At 41.4% G+C, this 17,500-nt stretch overlaps 1 protein-coding gene across 1 annotated transcript in view; it reads left to right on the forward strand.

The window, feature by feature from the left end:
• Positions 1–17,500, forward strand: part of LOC106592996 (prominin-1-A) — a 78,781-nt gene that overhangs the window by 8,215 nt on the left and 53,066 nt on the right. Inside the window, 3 exon segments of the mRNA XM_082973937.1 lie at positions 2,907–2,968; positions 4,749–4,775; positions 15,776–15,981. Coding sequence (XP_082830063.1) covers positions 2,907–2,968; positions 4,749–4,775; positions 15,776–15,981 — 295 coding nt within the window.

The raw sequence follows: 17,500 nt of genomic DNA on the forward strand, positions 1-17,500 counted from the left end.
CCCTACATACCTACCCCTACATACCTACCCCTACATACCGACCCCTACATACCGACCCCTACATACTGACCCCTACATACCGACCCCTACATGCTGACCCCTACATACTGACCCCTACATACTGACCCTTACATACCTACCCCTACATACCTACCCCTACATACCTACCCCTACATACCGACCCCTACATACCTACCCCTACATACCTACCCCTACATACTGACCCCTACATACTGACCCTTACATACTGACCCTTACATACCTACCCCTACCCCTACATACCTACCCCTACATACTGACCCCTACATACCTACCCCTACACACCGACCCCTACATACTGACCCCTACATACTGACCCCTACATACCAACCTCTACATACCTACACCTACATACCTACCCCTACATAACTACCCCTACATACTGACCCCTAAATACTGACCCCTACATACCCCACCCCTACATACCTACTCCTACATACTGACCCCTACATACCTACCCCTACACACCGACCCCTACATACTGACCCCTACATACTGACCCCTACATACCGACCCCTAAATACCTACGCCTACATACCTACCCCTACATACCGACCCCTACATACCTATCCCTACATACCGACCCCTACATACCTACCCCTAAATACTGACCCCTACATACTGACCCCTACATACCTACCCCTACATACTGACCCCTACATACTGACCCTTACATACCTACCCCTACCCCTACATACCTACCCTACATACCTACCCCTACATACTGACCCCTACATACCTACCCCTACATACCTACCCCTACATACTGACTCCGACATACTGACCCCTACATACTGACCCCTACATACTGACCCCTACATACCTACCCCTACATAATGACCCCAACATACCTACCCCTATATACTGACCCCTACATACTGACCCCTACATGCCTACCCCTATACACCAACCCCTACATACTGACCCCTACATACTGACCCCTACATGCCTACCCCAATATAGTGACCCCTACATACTGACCCCTACATACTGACCCCTACATACCTACCCCTACATACTGACCCCTACACACTGACTCCTACACACTGACCCCTACATACTGACCCCTACATACTGACCCTTACATACCTACCCCTACAAACCTACCCCTACATACCTACCCCTACATACCTACCCCTACACACTGACCCCTACATACTGACCCCTACATACTGACCCCTACATACCGACCCCTACATACCGACCCCTACATACCTACCCCTACATACCTACCCCTACACACCGACCCCTACACACTGACCCCTACATACTGACCCCTACATACCGACCCCTACCCACCTACCTCTACATACCTACCCCTACATACCTACCCCTACATACCTACCCCTACATACTGACCCCTACATACCTACTCCTACATACTGACCCCTACATACTGACCCTTACATACCTACCCCTACCCCTACATACTGACCCCTACATACCGACCCCTACCCACCTACCCCTACACACTGACCCCTACATACCTACCCCTACATACCGCCCCCTACACACCGACCCCTACATACCGACCCCTACATACTGACCCCTACATACTGACCCTTACATACCTACCCCTACATACCTACCCCTACATACCGACCCCTACATACCTATCCCTACATACCGACCCCTACATACCTACCCCTACATACTGACCCTTACATACCTACCCCTACATACCTACCCCTACATACCGACCCCTACATACCTATCCCTACATACTGACCCCTACATACTGACCCTTACATACCTACCCCTACATACCTATCCCTACATACTGACCCCTACATACCGACCCCTACCCACCTACCCCTACACACTGACCCCTACATACCTACCCCTACATACCGACCCCTACACACCGACCCCTACATACCGACCCCTACATACTGACCCCTACATACTGACCCTTACATACCTACCCCTACATACCTACCCCTACATACCGACCCCTACATACCTATCCCTACATACCGACCCCTACATACCTACCCCTACATACTGACCCTTACATACCTACCCCTACATACCTACCCCTACATACCGACCCCTACATACCTATCCCTACATACTGACCCCTACATACTGACCCTTACATACCTACCCCTACATACCTACCCCTACATACCTACCCCTACATACCGACCCCTACATACCTATCCCTACATACTGACCCCTACATACCTACCCCTACATACCGACCCCTACATACCTATCCCTACATACTGACCCCTACATACCTACCCCTACATACCTACCCCTACATACCTACCCCTACATACCGACCCCTACATACCTACCCCTACATACCTATCCCTACATACCTACCCCTACATACCTACCCCTACATACCTACCCCTACATACCGACCCCTACATACCTACCCCTACATACCTACCCCTACATACCTACCCCTACATACCTACCCCTACCCCTAGACAACACAGTTTTTTTTTTCTGGCCAGACAGTTCTAGAACAGCTTTTAACTGGCCAGACAGTTCTAGAACACAGCTTTTTACTGACCAGACAGTTCTAGAACAGCTTTTAACTGACCAGACAGTTCTAGAACACAGCTTTTCTACTGACCAGACAGTTCTAGAACACAGCTTTTCTACTGACCAGACAGTTCTAGAACAGCATTTAACCCTGCTAAAGTCGCCCCGGTCAACTGTAAGTTCTGTTATTGTGAAGTGGAAACGTCCAGGAGCTCACGACTGTTGTGTATGATTGGCTAATGACTATTGTGTTGTGTGATTGGCTAACAAGCGTGTGTTATGTGATTGGCTGAAGAGGTTGTGTTGTGTAATTGGCTAATGAGACTTGTGCTAATTGATTGGCTAATGAGGTTGTATTTTGTTCTCAGATCTCATCGTTAAAGTCATCCAACAGAACATGGGAGGGATAAAACTAGAGGACTATCGCAAGGTAGGCTGTGTGTGTGTATTATAGATATATAATAATGTAGAACTCTCTAACACGCTGTAATACTAACTCTGTGTTATAGATATATATTAATGTAGAACTCTCTAACATGCTGTAATGTTAACTCTTTGTTATAGATATATAATAATGTAGAACTCTCTAACACGCTGTAATACTAACTCTGTGTTATAGATATATAATAATGTAGAACTCTCTAACATGCTGTAATAGTAACTCTGTGTTATAGATATATAATAATGTAGAACTCTCTAACACGCTGTAATACTAACTCTGTGTAATAGATATATAATAATGTAGAACTCTCTGACACGCTGTAATACTAACTCTGTGTTATAGATATATAATCATGTAGAACTCTCTAACATGCTGTAATACTAACTCTGTGTTATAGATATATAATAATGTAGAACTCTCTAACATGCTGTAATATAGATATATAATAATGTAGAACTCTCTAACATGCTGTAATACTAACTCTGTGTAATAGATATATAATAATGTAGAACTCTCTGACACGCTGTAATACTAACTCTGTGTTAAAGATATATAATAATGTAGAACTCTCTAACATGCTGTAATACTAACTCTGTGTTATAGATATATAATAATGTAGAACTCTCTAACATGCTGTAATACTAACTCTGTGTTATAGATATATATTAATGTAGAACTCTCTAACATGCTGTAATACTAACTCTTTGTTATAGATATATAATAATGTAGAACTCTCTAACACGCTGTAATACTAACTCTGTGTTATAGATATATAATAATGTAGAACTCTCTAACATGCTGTAATAGTAACTCTGTGTTATAGATATATAATAATGTAGAACTCTCTAACACGCTGTAATACTAACTCTGTGTAATAGATATATAATAATGTAGAACTCTCTGACACGCTGTAATACTAACTCTGTGTTATAGATATATAATAATGTAGAACTCTCTAACATGCTGTAATACTAACTCTGTGTTATAGATATATAATAATGTAGAACTCTCTAACATGCTGTAATACTAACTCTGTGTTATAGATATATAATAATGTAGAACTCTCTGACATGCTGTAATACTAACTCTGTGTTATAGATATATAATAATGTAGAACTCTCTAACATGCTGTAATACTAACTCTGTGTTATAGATATATAATAATGTAGAACTCTCTAACATGCTGTAATACTAACTCTGTGTTATAGATATATAATAATGTAGAACTCTCTAACATGCTGTAATACTAACTCTGTGTTATAGATATATAATAATGTAGAACTCTCTAACATGCTGTAATACTAACTCTGTGTTATAGATACATAATAATGTAGAACTCACTGACATGCTGTAATACTAACTCTGTGTTATAGATATATAATAATGTAGAACTCTCTAACATGCTGTAATACTAACTCTGAGTTATAGATATATAATAATGTAAAACTCTCTAACACGCTGTAATACTAACTCTGTGTTATAGATATATAATAATGTAGAACTCTCTAACATGCTGTAATACTAACTCTGTGTTATAGATATATAATAATGTAGAACTCTCTAACATGCTGTAATACTAACTCTGTGTTATAGATATATAATAATGTAGAACTCTCTGACATGCTGTAATACTAACTCTGTGTTATAGATATATAATAATGTAGAACTCTCTAACATGCTGTAATACTAACTCTGTGTTATAGATATATAATAATGTAGAACTCTCTAACATGCTGTAATACTAACTCTGAGTGTTCTGCTGTTGCAGCCAGAGAACGTTGTCTTAATGCTGCAGGTAAAGTCACCATACGCCCACTATAATACACCCACACCCACTATAATACACCCACATCACTATAATACACCCACATCCGCTATAATACACCCACACCCGCTATAATACACCCACACCCACTATAATACACCCACACCCACTATAATACACCCACACCCGCTATAATACACCCACACCCACTATAATACACCCACACCCACTATAATACACCCACACCCACTATAATATACCCACACCCACTATAACACACCCACATCCGCTATAATACACCCACATCCGCTATAAAACACCCACACCCACTATAATACACCCACACCCACTATAATACACCCACATCCGCTATAATACACCCACATCCGCTATAATACACCCACATCCGCTATAATACACCCACATCACTATAATACACCCACACCCACTATAATACACACATACCCACTATAATACACCCACATCCGCTATAATACACCCACATCACTATAATACACCCACACCCACTATAATACACCCACATCCGCTATAATACACCCACATCACTATAATACACCCACATCACTATAATAAACCCACACCCACTATAATAAACCCACACCCACTATAATACACCTACACCCACTATAATACACCCACACCCACTATAATACACCCACACCCACTATAATACACCCACACCCACTATAATACACCCACACCCACTATAATACACCCACACCCACTATAATACACCCACACCCACTATAATACACCCACACCCACTATAATACACCCACACCCACTATAATACACCCACACCCACTATAATACACCCATACCCACTATAATACACCCACACCCACTATAATACACCCATACCCACTATAATACACCCACACCCAAAATAATACACCCATACCCACTATAATACACCCACACCCACTATAATACACCTACACCCACTATAATACACCCACATAGCTATAATACACCCACATCACTATAATAAACCCACACCCACTATAATACACCTACACCCACTATAATACACCCACACCCACTATAATACACCTACACCCACTATAGTACACCCACACCCACTATAATACACCCACACCCACTATAAAACACCCACTATAATACACCCACACCCACTACAATACACCCACATCCACTATAATACACCCACACCCACTATAATACACCCTCACCCACTATAATACACCCACAACCACAATAATACGCCTACACCCACTATAATACACCAACATCCACTATAATATACCAACACCCACTATAATACACCCACACCCACTATAATACACCCACACCCACTATAATATACCAACACCCACTATAATACACCCACACCCACTTTAATACACCCACACCCACTATAATACACCTACACCCACTATAATACACCCACACCCATTATAATACACACACATTGACTATAATACACCCTCACCTACACCTACTATAATACACCGACACCCACTATAGTACACCTACACCCACTATAATACACCTACACCCACTATAATACACCCAAACCAACTATAGTACACCTACACCCACTATAATACACCCACTATAATACACCTACACCTACTATAATACACCCACACCCACTATAATACACCCACACCCACTATAATACACCCATACCCACTATAATACACCCACACCCACTATAATACACCCATACCTACTATAATACACCCACACCCAAAATAATACACCCATATCAAATCAAATTTCAAATGTATTTTTATAGCCCTTCGTACATCAGCTGATATTCTCAAAGTGCTGTACAGAAACCCAGCCTAAAACCCCAAACAACAAGCAAAGCATGTGAAAGAAGCACGGTGGCTAGGAAAAACTCCCTAGGAAAAACTCCCTAGAAAGGCCAAAAACCTAGGAAGAAACCTAGAGAGGAACCAGGCTATGAGGGGTGACCAGTCCTCTTCTGGCTGTGCAGGGTGGATATTATAACAGAACATAGTCAAGATGTTAAAATGTACCCACTATAAAACACCCACACCCACTATAATACACCTACACCCAGCTATAATACACCCACATAGCTATAATACACCCACATCACTATAATAAACCCACACCCACTATAATACACCTACACCCACTATAATACACCCACACCCACTATAATACACCTACACCCACTATAGTACACCCACACCCACTATAATACACCCACACCCACTATAAAACACCCACTATAATACACCCACACCCACTACAATACACCCACATCCACTATAGTACACCCACACCCACTATAATACACCCTCACCCACTATAATACACCCACAACCACAATAATACGCCTACACCCACTATAATACACCGACATCCACTATAATATACCAACACCCACTATAATACACCCACACCCACTTTAATACACCCACACCCACTATAAAACACCCACACCCACTATAATACACCCACATCCACTATAATACACCTACACCCACTATAATACACCCACACCCACTATAACACACCCACTATAATACACCTACACACACTATAATACACCCACATCCACTATAATACACCTACACCCACTATAATACACCCACACCCACTATAATACACCCACACCCACTATAATATACCAACACCCACTATAATACACCCACACCCACTTTAGTACACCCACACCCACTATAATACACCTACACCCACTATAATAACCCACACCCAATATAATACACCTACACCCACTATAATACACCCACACCCATTATAATACACACACATTGACTATAATACACCCTCACCTACACCCACTATAATACACCGACACCCACTATAGTACACCTACACCCACTATAATACACCTACACCCACTATAATACACCCAAACCAACTATAGTACACCTACACCCACTATAATACACCCACTATAATAAACCTACACCTACTATAATACACCCACACCCACTATAATACACCCACATCCACTACAATACACCCACACCTACACCCACTATAATACACCCACTATAATACACCCACATCCACTATAATACACCCACACCCACTAAAATACACCTACACCCACTGTAATACACCCACACCCACTATAATACACCCACACCCACTATAATACAACCACACCCACTATAATACACCCACATCCACTATAATACACCCACACCCACTATAATACACCCACACCCACTATAATACACCCACACCCAATATAATACACCCACATCCGCTATAATACACCCACACCCACTATAATACACCCACATCCACTATAATACACCCACATCCACTATAATACACCCACATCCATTATAATACACCCACACCCACTATAATACACCTACACCCAGGTAGACAGGTAGTTATCTCCCTAACAGACAGGTAGTTATCTCTCTAACTGACAGGTAGTTATCTCCCTCTCTCTAACAGACAGGTAGTTATCTCCCTAACAGACAGGTAGTTATCTCTCTAACTGACAGGTAGTTATCTCTCTCTCTAACAGACAGGTAGTTATCTCCCTCTCTCTAACAGACAGGTAGTTATCTCCCTAACAGACAGGTAGTTATCTCTCTAACTGACAGGTAGTTATCTCTCTCTCTAACAGACAGGTAGTTATCTATCTAACAGACAGGTAGTTGTCTCTCTCTCTAACAGACAGGTAGTTATCTCTCTCTCTCTAACAGACAGGTAGTTATCTCTCTAACAGACAGGTAGTTATCTCTCTAACAGACAGGTAGTTATCTCTCTCTCTAACAGACAGGTAGTTATCTCTCTATCTAACAGACAGGTAGTTATCTCTCTATCTAACAGACAGGTAGTTATCTCTCTAACAGACAGGTAGTTATCTCTATAACAGACAGGTAGATATCTCTCTCTCTCTATCAGACAGGTAGTTATCTCTCTAACAGACAGGTAGTTATCTCTCTCTCTAACAGACAGGTAGTTATCTATCTCTCTAACAGACAGGTAGTTATCTCTCTCTATCAGACAGGTAGTTATCTCTCTCTCTAACAGACAGGTAGTTATCTCTCTCTAACAGACAGGTAGTTATCTCTCTCTCTAACAGACAGGTAGTTATCTCTCTAACAGACAGGTAGTTATCTCTGTATCTAACAGACAGGTAGTTATCTCTCTCTCTAACAGACAGGTAGTTATCTCTCTCTCTAACAGACAGGTAGTTATCTCTCTCTAACAGACAGGTAGTTGTCTCTCTCTCTAACAGACAGGTAGTTATCTCTCTAACAGACAGGTAGTTATCTCTCTCTCTAACAGACAGGTAGTTATCTCTCTATCTAACAGACAGGTAGTCATCTCTCTATCTAACAGACAGGTAGTTATCTCTCTAACAGACAGGTAGATATCTCTCTCTCTAACAGACAGGTAGTTATCTCTCTAACAGACAGGTAGTTATCTCTCTAACAGACAGGTAGTTATCTCTCTCTCTAACAGACATGTAGTTATCTCTCTATCTAACAGACAGGTAGTTATCTCTCTATCTAACAGACAGGTAGTTATCTCTCTAACAGACAGGTAGTTATCTCTATAACAGACGAGTAGATATCTCTCTCTCTCTATCAGACAGGTAGTTATCTCTCTAACAGACAGGTAGTTATCTCTCTCTCTAACAGACAGGTAGTTATCTCCCTAACAGACAGGTAGTTATCTCCCTAACAGACTGGTAGTTATCTATCTCTCTAACAGACAGGTAGTTACCTCTCTCTATCAGACAGGTAGTTATCTCTCTCTCTAACAGACAGGTAGTTATCTCTCTCTAACAGACAGGTAGTTATCTCTCTAACAGACAGGTAGTTATCTCTGTATCTAACAGACAGGTAGTTATCTCCCTAACAGACATGTAGTTATCTCTCTAACAGACAGGTAGTTATCTCCCTAACAGACAGGTAGTTATCTCCCTAACAGACAGGTAGTTATCTCTCTCTCTAACAGACAGGTAGTTATCTCTCTCTCTAACAGACAGGTAGTTGTCTCTCTCTCTAACAGACAGGTAGTTATCTCTCTAACAGACAGGTAGTTATCTCTCTCTCTAACAGACAGGTAGTTATCTCTCTATCTAACAGACAGGTAGTCATCTCTCTATCTAACAGACAGGTAGTTATCTCTCTAACAGACAGGTAGATATCTCTCTCTCTAACAGACAGGTAGTTATCTCTCTAACAGACAGGTAGATATCTCTCTCTCTATCAGACAGGTAGTTATCTCTCTAACAGACAGGTAGTTATCTCTCTCTCTAACAGACAGGTAGTTATCTCCCTAACAGACAGGTAGTTATCTCCCTAACAGACAGGTAGTTATATCTCTCTCTAACAGACAGGTAGTTATCTCCCTAACAGACAGGTAGTGATCTCCCTAACAGACAGGTAGTTATCTCTCTCTCTAACAGACAGGTAGATATCTCTCTCTCTAACAGACAGGTAGTTATCTCTCTAACAGACAGGTAGATATCTCTCTCTCTATCAGACAGGTAGTTATCTCTCTAACAGACAGGTAGTTATCTCCCTCTCTCTAACAGACAGGTAGTTATCTCTCTAACAGACAGGTAGTTATCTCCCTAACAGACAGGTAGTTATCTCCCTAACAGACAGGTAGTTATCTCTCTCTCTAACAGACAGGTAGTTATCTCCCTAACAGACAGGTAGTTATCTCCCTAACAGACAGGTAGTTATCTCTCTCTCTAACAGACAGGTAGTTATCTCCCTAACAGACAGGTAGTTACCTCCCTAACAGACAGGTAGTTATCTCTCTCTCTAACAGACAGGTAGTTATCTCTCCAACAGACAGGTAGTTATCTCCCTCTCTCTAACAGACAGGTAGTTATCTCTCTAACAGACAGGTAGTTATCTCCCTAACAGACAGGTAGTTATCTCCCTAACAGACAGGTAGTTATCTCTCTCTCTAACAGACAGGTAGTTATCTCCCTAACAGACAGGTAGTTATCTCCCTAACAGACAGGTAGTTACCTCCCTAACAGACAGGTAGTTATCTCTCTCTCTAACAGACAGGAAGTTATCTCTCCAACAGACAGGTAGTTATCTCCCTCTCTCTAACAGACAGGTAGTTATCTCTCTAACAGACAGGTAGTTATCTCCCTAACAGACAGGTAGTTATCTCCCTAACAGACAGGTAGTTATCTCTCTCTCTAACAGACAGGTAGTTATCTATCTAACAGACAGGTAGTTGTCTCTCTCTCTAACAGACAGGTTGTTATCTCCCTAACAGACAGGTAGTTATCTCCCTAACAGACAGGTAGTTATCTCTCTCTCTAACAGACAGGTAGTTATCTCCCTAACAGACAGGTAGTTACCTCCCTAACAGACAGGTAGTTATCTCTCTCTCTAACAGACAGGTAGTTATCTCTCCAACAGACAGGTAGTTATCTCCCTCTCTCTAACAGACAGGTAGTTATCTCTCTAACAGACAGGTAGTTATCTCCCTAACAGACAGGTAGTTATCTCCCTAACAGACAGGTAGTTATCTCTCTCTCTAACAGACAGGTAGTTATCTCCCTAACAGACAGGTAGTTATCTCCCTAACAGACAGGTAGTTATCTCTCTCTCTAACAGACAGGTAGTTATCTCCCTAACAGACAGGTAGTTACCTCCCTAACAGACAGGTAGTTATCTCTCTCTCTAACAGACAGGTAGTTATCTCTCCAACAGACAGGTAGTTATCTCCCTCTCTCTAACAGACAGGTAGTTATCTCTCTAACAGACAGGTAGTTATCTCCCTAACAGACAGGTAGTTATCTCCCTAACAGACAGGTAGTTACCTCCCTAACAGACAGGTAGTTATCTCTCTCTCTAACAGACAGGTAGTTATCTCTCTATCTAACAGACAGGTAGTTATCTCTCTATCTAACAGACAGGTAGTTATCTCTCTAACAGACAGGTAGTTATCTCTATAACAGACAGGTAGATATCTCTCTCTCTCTATCAGACAGGTAGTTATCTCTCTAACAGACAGGTAGTTATCTCTCTCTCTAACAGACAGGTAGTTATCTATCTCTCTAACAGACAGGTAGTTATCTCTCTCTATCAGACAGGTAGTTATCTCTCTCTCTAACAGACAGGTAGTTATCTCTCTCTAACAGACAGGTAGTTATCTCTCTCTCTAACAGACAGGTAGTTATCTCTCTAACAGACAGGTAGTTATCTCTGTATCTAACAGACAGGTAGTTATCTCCCTAACAGACATGTAGTTATCTCTCTAACAGACAGGTAGTTATCTCCCTAACAGACAGGTAGTTATCTCCCTAACAGACAGGTAGTTATCTCTCTCTCTAACAGACAGGTAGTTATCTCTCTCTAACAGACAGGTAGTTGTCTCTCTCTCTAACAGACAGGTAGTTATCTCTCTAACAGACAGGTAGTTATCTCTCTCTCTAACAGACAGGTAGTTATCTCTCTATCTAACAGACAGGTAGTCATCTCTCTATCTAACAGACAGGTAGTTATCTCTCTAACAGACAGGTAGATATCTCTCTCTCTAACAGACAGGTAGTTATCTCTCTAACAGACAGGTAGTTATCTCTCTAACAGACAGGTAGTTATCTCTCTCTCTAACAGACAGGTAGTTATCTCTCTATCTAACAGACAGGTAGTTATCTCTCTATCTAACAGACAGGTAGTTATCTCTCTAACAGACAGGTAGTTATCTCTATAACAGACGAGTAGATATCTCTCTCTCTCTATCAGACAGGTAGTTATCTCTCTAACAGACAGGTAGTTATCTCTCTCTCTAACAGACAGGTAGTTATCTCCCTAACAGACAGGTAGTTATCTCCCTAACAGACAGGTAGTTATCTATCTCTCTAACAGACAGGTAGTTATCTCTCTCTATCAGACAGGTAGTTATCTCTCTCTTTAACAGACAGGTAGTTATCTCTCTCTAACAGACAGGTAGTTATCTCTCTCTCTAACAGACAGGTAGTTATCTCTCTCTCTAACAGACAGGTAGTTATCTCCCTAACAGACAGGTAGTTATCTCTGTCTCTAACAGACAGGTAGTTATCTCTTCTCTAACAGACAGGTAGTTATCTCCCTAACAGACAGGTAGTTATCTCTCTAACAGACAGGTAGTTATCTCCCTAACAGACAGGTAGTTATCTCCCTAACAGACAGGTAGTATCTCCCTAACAGACAGGTAGTTATCTCTCTCTCTAACAGACAGGTAGTTATCTCTCCTAACAGACAGGTAGTTATCTCCTAACAGACAGGTAGTTATCTCCTCTCTCTAACAGACAGGTAGTTATCTCCTAACAGACAGGTAGTTATCTCCCTAACAGACAGGTAGTTATCTCCTAACAGACAGGTAGTTATCTCTCTCTCTAACAGACAGGTAGTTATCTCCCTAACAGACAGGTAGTTATCTCCCTAACAGACAGGTAGTTATCTCTCTCTCTAACAGACAGGTAGTTATCTCCCTAACAGACAGGTAGTTACCTCCCTAACAGACAGGTAGTTATCTCTCTCTCTAACAGACAGGTAGTTATCTCTCCAACAGACAGGTAGTTATCTCCCTCTCTCTAACAGACAGGTAGTTATCTCTCTAACAGACAGGTAGTTATCTCCCTAACAGACAGGTAGTTATCTCCCTAACAGACAGGTAGTTATCTCTCTCTCTAACAGACAGGTAGTTATCTCCCTAACAGACAGGTAGTTATCTCCCTAACAGACAGGTAGTTATCTCTCTCTCTAACAGACTGGTAGTTATCTCCCTAACAGACAGGTAGTTACCTCCCTAACAGACAGGTAGTTATCTCTCTCTCTAACAGACAGGTAGTTATCTCTCCAACAGACAGGTAGTTATCTCCCTCTCTCTAACAGACAGGTAGTTATCTCTCTAACAGACAGGTAGTTATCTCCCTAACAGACAGGTAGTTATCTCCCTAACAGACAGGTAGTTATCTCTCTCTCTAACAGACAGGTATTTATCTCCCTAACAGACAGGTAGTTATCTCCCTAACAGACAGGTAGTTATCTCCCTAACAGACAGGTAGTTATCTCCCTAACAGACAGGTAGTTATATCTCTCTCTAACAGACAGGTAGTTATCTCTCTCTCTAACAGACAGGTAGTTATCTCTCTAACAGACAGGTAGTTATCTCCCTCTCTCTAACAGACAGGTAGTTATCTCTCTAACAGACAGGTAGTTATCTCCCTAACAGACAGGTAGTTATCTCCCTAACAGACAGGTAGTTATCTCCCTAACAGACAGGTAGTTATCTCCCTAACAGACAGGTAGTTATCTCTCCAACAGACAGGTAGTTATCTCCCTAACAGACATGTAGTTATCTCCCTAACAGACAGGTAGTTATCTCTCTAACAGACAGGTAGTTATCTCTCTAACAGACAGGTAGTTATCTCCCTAACAGACAGGTAGTTATCTCCCTAACAGACAGGTAGTTATCTCCCTAACAGACAGGTAGTTATCTCTCCAACAGACAGGTAGTTATCTCCCTAACAGACAGGTAGTTATCTCCCTAACAGACAGGTAGTTATCTCCCTAACAGACAGGTAGTTATCTCTCCAACAGACAGGTAGTTATCTCCCTAACAGACAGGTAGTTATCTCCCTAACAGACAGGTAGTTATCTCCCTAACAGACAGGTAGTTATCTCCCTAACAGACAGGTAGTTATCTCCCTAACAGACAGGTAGTTATATCTCTCTCTAACAGACAGGTAGTTATCTCTCTCTCTAACAGACAGGTAGTTATCTCTCTAACAGACAGGTAGTTATCTCCCTCTCTCTAACAGACAGGTAGTTATCTCTCTAACAGACAGGTAGTTATCTCCCTAACAGACAGGTAGTTATCGCCCTAACAGACAGGTAGTTATCTCTCCAACAGACAGGTAGTTATCTCCCTAACAGACAGGTAGTTATGTCCCTAACAGACAGGTAGTTATCTCCCTAACAGACAGGTAGTTATCTCCCTAACAGACAGGTAGTTATCTCCCTAACAGACAGGTAGTTATATCTCTCTCTAACAGACAGGTAGTTATCTCTCTCTCTAACAGACAGGTAGTTATCTCTCTAACAGACAGGTAGTTATCTCCCTCTCTCTAACAGACAGGTAGTTATCTCTCTAACAGACAGGTAGTTATCTCCCTAACAGACAGGTAGTTATCTCCCTAACAGACAGGTAGTTATATCTCTCTCTAACAGACAGGTAGTTATCTCTCTCTCTAACAGACAGGTAGTTATCTCTCTAACAGACAGGTAGTTATCTCCCTCTCTCTAACAGACAGGTAGTTATCTCTCTAACAGACAGGTAGTTATCTCCCTAACAGACAGGTAGTTATCGCCCTAACAGACAGGTAGTTATCTCTCCAACAGACAGGTAGTTATCTCCCTAACAGACAGGTAGTTATCTCCCTAACAGACAGGTAGTTATCTCCCTAACAGACAGGTAGTTATCTCCCTAACAGACAGGTAGTTATCTCCCTAACAGACAGGTAGTTATATCTCTCTCTAACAGACAGGTAGTTATCTCTCTCTCTAACAGACAGGTAGTTATCTCCCTCTCTCTAACAGACAGGTAGTTATCTCTCTAACAGACAGGTAGTTATCTCCCTAACAGACAGGTAGTTATCTCCCTAACAGACAGGTAGTTATCTCCCTAACAGACAGGTAGTTATCTCCCTAACAGACAGGTAGTTATCTCCCTAACAGACAGGTAGTTATCTCCCTAACAGACAGGTAGTTATCTCCCTAACAGACAGGTAGTTATATCTCTCTCTAACAGACAGGTAGTTATCTCTCTCTCTAACAGACAGGTAGTTATCTCTCTAACAGACAGGTAGTTATCTCCCTCTCTCTAACAGACAGGTAGTTATCTCTCTAACAGACAGGTAGTTATCTCCCTAACAGACAGGTAGTTATCTCCCTAACAGACAGGTAGTTATCTCCCTAACAGACAGGTAGTTATCTCCCTAACAGACAGGTAGTTATCTCTCTATTAACGCGGTATCTTTCCTCCTGCAGACCATCTACTACGAGGCGGGCTTCCTGGTGTGCGTGACTCTGGGCTGCGTGTTCCTGGTTTTGACCCCCGTCGTAGGTGTGTGTTTCTGTGCGTGTCGCTGCTGTGAGAACTGCGGAGGGGAGATGCACCAGAGACAGGGGAAGAACCCCGACTGTCAGAGAGGATTCTACACCGCCGCTCTCATCACCACCTCCATGTTCATCATGTAAGACCTTGCCCTGACCCCTGACCCCTGACCTATTCTCATCACCACCTCCATGTTCATCATGTAAGACCTTCCCCTGACCCCTGACCCCTGACCTATTCTCATCACCACCTCCATGTTCATCATGTAAGACCTTCCCCTGACCCCTGACCCCTGACCTATTCTCATCACCACCTCCATATTCAGTAGTAGATAGTGTTCAGTAGTAGATAGTGTTCAGTAGTAGATAGTGTTCAGTAGTAGATAGTGTTCAGTATTAGATAGTGTTCAGTATTATATAGTGTTCAGTAGTAGATAGTGTTCAGTATTAGATAGTGTTCAGTAGTAGATAGTGTTCAGTATTAGATAGTGTTCAGTAGTAGATAGTGTTCAGTATTATATAGTGTTCAGTAGTAGATAGTGTTCAGTATTATATAGTGTTCAGTAGTAGATAGTGTTCAGTATTAGATAGTGTTCAGTATTATATAGTGTTCAGTAGTAGATAGTGTTCAGTAGTAGATAGTGTTCAGTATTAGAGTGTGTTCAGTAGTAGATAGTGTTCAGTAGTAGATAGTGTTCAGTATTAGATAGTGTTCAGTAGTAGATAGTGTTCAGTATTAGAGTGTGTTCAGTAGTAGATAGTGTTCAGTAGTAGATAGTGTTCAGTAGTAGATAGTGTTCAGTAGTAGATAGTGTTCAGTATTAGATAGTGTTCAGTAGTAGATAGTGTTCAGTAGTAGATAGTGTTCAGTCGTAGATAGTGTTCAGTATTAGATAGTGTTCAGTATTAGATAGTGTTCAGTATTAGATAGTGTTCAGTAGTAGAGTGGGTTCAGTAGTAGATAGTGTTCAGTAGTAGAGTGGGTTCAGTAGTAGATAGTGTTCAGTATTAGATAGTGTTCAGTAGTAGATAGTGTTCAGTAGTAGATAGTGTTCAGTAGTAGATAGTGTTCAGTATTAGATAGTGTTCAGTAGTAGATAGTGTTCAGTAGTAGATAGTGTTCAGTAGTAGAGTGTGTTCAGTAGTAGATAGTGTTCAGTAGTAGATAGTGTTCAGTATTAGAGTGTGTTCAGTAGTAGATAGTGTTCAGTAGTAGATAGTGTTCAGTAGTAGATAGTGTTCAGTATTAGATAGTGTTCAGTATTAGAGTGTGTTCAGTAGTAGATAGTGTTCAGTAGTAGATAGTGTTCAGTAGATAGTGTTCAGTATTAGATAGTGTTCAGTAGTAGATAGTGTTCAGTATTAGATAGTGTTCAGTAGTAGATAGTGTTCAGTAGTAGATCGTGTTCAGTAGTAGATAGTGTTCAGTATTAGATAGTGTTCAGTAGTAGATAGTGTTCAGTAGTAGATAGTGTTCAGTAGTAGAGTGTGTTCAGTAGTAGATAGTGTTCAGTAGTAGATAGTGTTCAGTATTAGAGTGTGTTCAGTAGTAGATAGTGTTCAGTAGTAGATAGTGTTCAGTAGTAGATAGTGTTCAGTATTAGATAGTGTTCAGTAGTAGATAGTGTTCAGTAGTAGATAGTGTTCAGTAGTAGATAG

This window comes from Salmo salar, chromosome 04 (assembly GCF_965601325.2).
Source record: "Salmo salar chromosome 04, fSalSal1, whole genome shotgun sequence".
Lineage (NCBI taxonomy): Eukaryota > Metazoa > Chordata > Actinopteri > Salmoniformes > Salmonidae > Salmo > Salmo salar.